We start from the raw sequence: 8291 nt of genomic DNA, 5'->3' as shown, positions 1-8291 counted from the left end.
GTTTAAGATTCCAGAGGATGTTGAGGTTGAAGGTCCGACTGACCAAATTGGCTCCCTCGCCACAACACGTTACATAGCCATCAAAAATACGAGCTACATTGTTATTGTCGGTTTGAACGTGGACGAAATTTCCCCACGTACACAGCCTGGAAAAGTAAAACTCAACAATCAACTGCAAGGCAACGTGAGGTTTGTCCTTCCTACCACGTCACCACAATCAGCGTGCGACGAAATTGAAAACATGAAGAAAAACAGAAGAAACCAAAAAATCTCCCAGCTTTCTCCCAGATGCACATTCTTCGACGAAGCAACGTCTTTATATTCGGATGAGGGCTGTACCACCGAAGTAAGCCCAGATCACGTGAGGTGCAGTTGCAACCACCTCACTGTTTTCTCCGTCCTCCTGGCGGTAAAATCCATCGTCGTTCCGCGCGGTGTTAAGGTAAGTACACATATAATGTTTCAATCATAATTGCACCTTGTGCTTTATAAAATCAGTCAGTTCCGTTATATTCAAACTTGAAAAAACTTCGTCGATGTCGTTTTTTGGAAATATTTGAAACATTTATGACTTCTTTAATTGTTCCAAATTACAACATACGTCACAGAATCAACATCCGTCTTCTTCCTCCTGCTCACCGCAATCATCCTGCTCTGTTTCAATGAGGGGGGGGACAGAATTTACATCCAGATGAGTTTGACGTCATCACTTCTGCTTCTTCACGGTGTCAACTTATTGCACGATACTATCGTCACGCATGATCAGTCATGTATATCGTTTACAGTGCTAAACCATTTCTGGTTGATGAGTTCAGGTAAAGATGTTTAAATAACTACACACAATCACAATTTAAGAACACGTTTTGTGCATTAGGAATGTGGTTTCTGATCGAGGGAATACGACTCTTCATGGCTACCTCCAATCCAATCGGCTTCCAAGCCCAGGTTTCAAAAGATCGACTCAAGTACTTTATGACCTTCGGGTGGCTTCTTCCCGTCTTGATTGTAGGAATATCCGCACCTGTGGGATTCCACTTCGGCGTTTACATGAAACCACAGCCTTATTACGAGGCGTGCCACCAATATCAAAACAACACTTCACCAATTCCAAAGTACGACAGATGCTGGTTGACTCCCAACACTCCGGTTTTCTACACTACCGTCATCGCTCCTCTTGCTCTCGTCCTTCTGATCAACATCCTCATCATCGGGAAAACATCTTATGTAGCATTAACCTCCCGAAAGATGCGGAACAGAGGAGATAATCCTGATCAGGAAGATGGAAAGAGAGCTGCAAAGACGTTCATTTTCCTCTTTTTGATGCTCGGTGGAACCTGGAGCTTGGCGTTCTTCACTGGTGAGTTTCGATATTCTCAGAATTCCTTCGTGTGAATCTATTCCCCAAAGTTTATGAGTGTACTAAAAAAAAACATAATCTTTTTCAGGAATTGGAAACGAAATCTCGAACGAGGTTTTCATGTACATTCACAGCTTGGTGAACAGGATGCAGGGATTCGTCCTGTTTGTTATCTACTGCATAATGGATGACGTCATCAGGAAGCGCTTCCTTCCCGACAAGAAGAAACCGAAACGTGATGATAGAAGTGGAGGAAACGTTACTATGGAATTCATGCGTGTACGTGAGGAGGTGATGAAACGCATTAACAATGAGTAGAGTGGATTTGAGTGGGAAATATCGTCTTTGCCCAATACTGAGTATTTGTGTCTTTCCAACTTGTATTAATATATTTGTGCTACAAGTTTTCCAAGTTCTGATGTAAGTTTGCTATAGTGCGGATTGTAGCAAACATTTGTTCAAGCTTGAATTCTGAGACATTTTTATCGTTGACTTGTGGGTTCGTTTAATTTTCATAACCTGTGTTCAGGGTTCTTAGAGATTATGTTTTTGTATGGTTGTGTTTCTGGTAGATATAACTTGTTGTCATAAATATTAGATTTGTTTGTGGAAAAGGTTTTATTCATTTGATCGTTTCATTCAGTAGTAATTTAATTGTTTGTCAATTTTGTCAATTTGCTTATTATTTTCAAGCTGGCTTTAGCAAAAATGTCGCATGATTGAAAAATTTTATCTTCTGGTTTATCCGTTGTATCATTCGCATGGTATTTGGATTCGCATGAGCCTGACGCGCGTTAATCGCCTTTTCCTACCACCGTATCTCCAATACTGTATGTAGATTATTTTATCGCAAACAAAGCAAACAGTATTGACGAATTTGTACTTAGGGAAACACTATTGTTACACAATTTGTGTTCCATAATAAATTTTCAAAACAACTTCCATGTATGCGTTCTCGTTGTGATCAAGTAACGAACCTATGGGCTTGCAGTCACTGAATAAAGTGAATTTCGGTTTAATTTGAATATGCGTTGGCAGTTGTCATAAACAATAAAGCTGCATCAATATTCCACCAACTTTTGCAGGGGTTGCACAACTTGAAGTATGTTCACCATATTAATTGGGCACCATATCTCTCATGCTTTTATACATTTGTGTGGCCATATTTAAGAGGAAGATCTCTCAAAACCTGTTGATCGAACGTTGTTGAATGTCAAAAAATCAACATATCAATAACGACCGCAATTACGAAATATTTTTCAATATTCCATTGGTGTACATAAGCCCGCGCGCCATGTTTGAAAGCGTGGCGTTCAAAATATAACACGGGTTCTTTATGATGTGTATCCTGTCCTGGAGGCGGCCGTAGTATGTGTGTGGTTTCTTACATACAATGAACAACACCGGACTTCGTTACACATGCAAACAACCCACATATGGAAGATCACCTTGAGAATGCTAATTATATTTTATTGGTGCCACAATATATTTAGCAGATGATATATCAACCAGTGATGAACCATGGACACTTCTACCGTCCAGATGAACCAACAGCAGGATTCACACCAAATCCTGTATCGCCAACAAAATAATTGGAATCTTTCCGGATTTTTTTGCACGCCGGCAGTCCTTGCCCTGAGGTTTTGATTTTAAATTTCAATGAAAATGGACGTTGATTAAAACGCGCGTGTAGTTATTCCGGCCATGCGTCATGTAGGTGGAATCATGATGACGTAATTAGATATAATCCGATATGGTGGAGTGGAAAATTTTAAAATGTAACGAACACGTGGTTTGTATCTTACTGGTCGATTTTTCACTGTGTGTGACCCACTATTGACCCTTAACCACATGGCAAACCCACAACAACGTTCCCATATGCATGGAAACTCACACTACAGTTTAAATTCGTTCTAATATCATCGGGTTTAATTGTACCAAGGTAAAATGCTGGTCCTCGCTCCTGTGAAATAAACGTGAGGCGAAACAAGCAAACATTTCCTCACCGTGTTATTCTGCCACTATAACATTTCCTGTCCATTGTATGGGATATACGAAAGGTGGAGTACTTATATTACAACACTAACCGTAATAGCGAATAATTACACAAGGATATGACCACGGTGTGTGTTCGTCTGGTAGTAACTCGCACAGTTTGCACACGGTTCAGGACTTGGCTTTCATTCAACCGTTCTTGCTTTCAGAAGAGAAACTTTGACGTAGACCACAGATGTTTATATAAATATAATTTTCCACTGAGCGAAGGTAAGTCGTTCCTTTCTTTTTTGTGTTCTATCTGACTGATGAAACATTTTACAATGATGCAATTTAATTTTTTTATGTGAAGGTATGTCGTCAAACATGTATAAGTGTGGTACAAAACGACTACATTTACAAAGAGACGCAAAGAAGCAAATCTGAAATTGTTAAAAAATCGTTCCTGTATTAATTCGATTATTACTAACCGCTACGTAGCGCTATTGAGTCGTAAAGCTTTATTTTGTTGTGTTGACGTCACGGCATAATATAATATATTTTTATACGCAATGCAACAAACTTCTTTCGTTTTCTTGCGACGTAATGTTAAATATAAGCGCGTCGTTATATTGGTGCATGCAGAGTCTGTGAATGGCTTTGATGCCCAGTAAAGTAGGAGATGTTTTGTTGGATCTAGTTTCGTATAGATTTGAATAAATTAAAAATACAGGAGAATGTCCAATTAGTATATTTTGAACGTATTGCAATCCCTTACGTTTACTTGTATGGGTATTTTGTTCAGCTTAATGCGGCATGTATGCGGTTGTTGCAGCAGCTGAGAACCAAGTTATCGACTAATAAGCTTTGTTGTGTGCAGTACGTTGATATGACTAATTTATTCGACGTTTTATTAGTGGGCGATCCTGTCATGAAAACGTAGTAGTTCAAAAGAAAATTAATATGAATATGTTTAGGGAAAAAATAAAATATTTACTGGAGAAGTTTCTTGTCGACCTTCTCAAATACGGGGAATCCCAACAATGACAATTTCGCTGTTAGTTTTACCGTTTAACCGGTGGCATGACGTCACCACAACACGTCACATTGCAGTGATGTCATTTCTGCTTGTTCTATTGACAGCAACTTATCAGTTGGATCCTTCTGACTATTGTGGTGAGTCTTAATATAACTATCACCACTGATTGTGACTTTCCACGTTTAATTGTGACGTTTACCTTTAATTGGGTGGAACCAAATTTTCGATATTGTGGTATTTAAAGCAAATACATTTTTTTACAAGTTAGATTTAAATATAAGATTACACAGATTTCTTTCTTTCGATTATGTTTTATTAGGTCGTGGGCCGAAGGATTGCGTGATATTTTTGTGCGACTCAACTTCAGGTGGAATAACGTTTCCTTGTGGTAAGTAACATAGTTACATAACACATGTAAAACTTTTTATGTTGAAACTTTGCTTGCTGAGTTTGCCCTAAAACTTGTACGTTTTTCAGTGTGTTTGCAACTCACGACCAAAGGAAAGTTTCTTATAAAACTATGGTCTTGACTTGCATATGTTGTTGAGAATATCAGTCGTTGTATAATGCAATGCTCAAATATTAAAGTTTTCTGTGTTTTAGTGTTCGCTCCTCGCAATCAATCACAACCAGTTTACTACGGATCGGATGGGAGTTGTGAGTTTCTTTATTTTGAAGTAGATGTGTATTTATTGCATAGGATTTCTAAGTAGGGTTTCTTGCCGTACAGGGTGGTTTTCAATGGGCAGGTAATTGTGAATTAGTCAAAATAAACGGTTTTAATTAGTTTGCAGTTCTGGTACAATTATGAGCTGTTATTGTGAATCAAACTATTTTATTTAACAAATATTATGGTACTGTTAGTGCTAGGCATATTGCATTATAATTAATCTGTTCTTCTGGCAAATTTAAACCTATATTTTGATTCACCAACGATTCGTCCTCTATTCATATAGGCTTCCTCAGGAAATATATTTGCAAGTAAAGTCTACTTTTACCATCAACCGTACAGTATAACTAAACTTTTGTTGTGATTTAAGTTAAATCATCTGATTTCACTCAAAAAATATTAGGATTTTATATTATTTAAACTTTGTGTTTAATTACAGGGAATGATGCAACCATATACCATATAGATCTCACAGGTGAATCAATTCGTACAAAGTTTCAACTTGAATCGTTTTGAAAACTTAAATCAGACAAAACTCCCATCCCTTCTTTAAAACAAAAGTTTTTTGATTTGAGTTGATCGTGAAACAGAGCTTGTGCTTTCAGAACTAAACTGTACTGAAAGTGGATGCTGTATGACGTCAATCAATGGGAGTGTTCATCCCCCACCTCAACCACCTGTTAACGTAAAAATCCAATTCCTACAACCAGGTGAAATTTGTTACACCTATTTAAGTATTTTTATTGCTATAATTATTTATCAGCAAAGCAGTTTTAAGTTTTTTTTTTGTGTGCAGGATCAACTCCCTCTGTTCCAGGTTCGGGTTATAAAATCTCGGTACAAGGATACGAAAAATGTGAGTGGGTTTTCGTCATAAAAACTGAACCGAATAAATTCCGCTCATTTTGTACGAATAAACAAGTTCAACAAAATATCTCCGTACAAACATGATTTAATCAAATTATACGAGATGAAATTTTGCCAATAAAAGTAAAGTTTTTTATGGCAACGCACAAACAACATGAGTGAAATAAATACTGTCTAGATTCAAAATGTTGTCTGTGTGTATCTACGTATTATTGAATAAAGTTGTATAAGTTTTAACGCGAAGTCGGAATACGATTAAAATTGTGATGAAAACAATTAAAAAAATACAAATTAAACCGCGCCAACGCGTAATTAAAAGGAATAAAATTAACTACGGGACTTTCTAATCTCAAGCAAATGTGTAAATCGGGGAAGTCCCCCATGAACAATCGGTCAAATCTTCGAGATGGCTTTTTCCGATATAAATTGCTGATATGATTTAATGATTGCAAAATATGTTACGTCATATCTATCGATCATGTTTTTCTGGTTATCCAGGTGCAGAAGCAGTATTTTTACCACAACAATCCATTTGTTTTAGTGTTATGAAAAGTGAGTGTTGGTCTAACCAATATTAGGCAAAATCGTCCAAGTCGCCCAATGGTAATAATATATATATATACTTCACCCTTAGGGCATCAGTATTTTTAAAACAGCAAAGATAAAACAACCGAAAAAATTTCCAACACGAAGAAAAACAGAAGAAGAGGGCAATCAATGTTGTCACGATGTTGCGTCTGTAGTTGAATTTGTTATGAAACAAAAACAATACTTTTGATGAAAGGGAAAACTCATGTTTTTATTTGTCGATTTCTTGTATAAAAGTTTAATTGTGTTCATTATGACAGGTTTTCCAGGCTACCAATTGCCCGTGGCTTTTTTACCAAATGAACCATCCACTTGTCTCAATCTTTCACTTTACTGCAGTAAGTGGATGAAAATTACTTCTCAAAACATTTTTGTTAACGTTCCGCATTTGAAATATTACAGATTTTTCACTAAATTCGCAAACAACCAAAATCCCAATGACAACTCTGCAAGCAACGACAACATCAACATTCCCAACCACTCAAATCCCAAGGGCACAAGTGACCTCAACCACTATCCCAACAACTAAACTAACATCGACCACCTCAACAACCTACCAACTAACCGACATTTCAATAAACAAGCAAACAACCATCATTCCAGCAATCAACCAACCAACCACCATCCCAACCATCAACCAACCATCGACCAAACCCAGTACAAGCTGGAATGAAATTATTCCTAGTGAGTTGACGCAGAATTCAATGAAAAAACATTGTTTAAATATATTTAGTGGCTTGACAAAAACCGTAGCAAGTGGTGACAAGACATTTAGGAAAAGCAATGGCATAATTTTGGCACATCCATTGTTACGCAAGCAGCAAACGCTTGATTTGTCACCCACTACTTAAACGCGTTCTATTTTTGAGAGTTAAGCTTAAAAAGCACTAAACAGCAGTTGAAGCTCCAAACTAAGAAACACAACAAAAAATTTGCTCAGGTTTGGAAAGTAATCTGACTTCTATACAACCTGCTAACCCGGATGAATTAATAAACATCGATCAACTTGTGGAGAATATCACCCGATTCTCTCAAACATCAAACCAAATTACTTTCCACAATGGTAATGCCCAACTTTACTTCAATCATACGACATTGAATGGTTCCCAGACTCAACTCACTGCCAATATCTTGCTTGGTTCAACTCGCATCGACTTAACGTTGGAAACGAACGGAGCAAACCAAGTCGCATTTTCAGTTCTCCAGTTTAAGATTCCAGAGGATGTGGAGGTTGAAGGTCCGACTGACCAAGTTGGCTCTCTCGCCACAACACGTTACATAGCCATCAAAAATACGAGCTACATTGTTATTGTCGGTTTAAACGTGGACGAAATCCCCCCACGTACACAGCCTGGAAAAGTAAATCTCAACAATCAACTGCAAGGCAACGTGAGATTCGTCCTCTCTACCACGTCACCACAATCAGTGTGCGACGAAATTGAAAACATGAAGAAAAACGGAAGCAACCAGAAAATCTCCCAACTTTCGCCCAGATGCACATTCTTCGACGGAGCAACGTCTTTATATTCGGATGAGGGCTGTACCACCGAAGTGAGCCCTGATCACGTGACGTGCAGTTGCAACCACCTCACTGTTTTTTCCGTCCTTTTGGCGGTAAAATCCATCGTCGTTCCACACGGTGTTAAGGCAAGTACACATATAAAATTTCATTCATAATTGCACCTTGCGCTTTATAAAATCAGTCAGTTCCATTGTATTCAAACTTCAAAAACTTGATCGATGTTGTTTTTTGGAAATACTTGCAACATTTATGACTTCTTTAATTGTTCCAGATT

General features: G+C 37.8%; 1 protein-coding gene across 1 annotated transcript; it reads left to right on the top strand.

Moving 5' to 3' along the window:
• Positions 1-241: 241 nt before the first annotated feature.
• On the top strand, positions 242-1675 carry LOC145889102 (adhesion G-protein coupled receptor G2-like). The gene is made up of 4 exons (XM_082979986.1): positions 242-443; positions 591-815; positions 875-1357; positions 1446-1675. Exons 1-4 carry the CDS (start codon positions 242-244, stop codon positions 1673-1675), a joined length of 1140 nt encoding a protein of 379 aa, XP_082836112.1.
• Positions 1676-8291: the final 6616 nt, after the last annotated feature.

This window comes from Ascidia mentula, chromosome 2, assembly GCF_947561715.1.
Source record: "Ascidia mentula chromosome 2, kaAscMent1.1, whole genome shotgun sequence".
Classification (NCBI taxonomy): Eukaryota; Metazoa; Chordata; class Ascidiacea; order Phlebobranchia; family Ascidiidae; genus Ascidia; species Ascidia mentula.
This window is presented reverse-complemented; position numbering and strand designations above follow the sequence as displayed.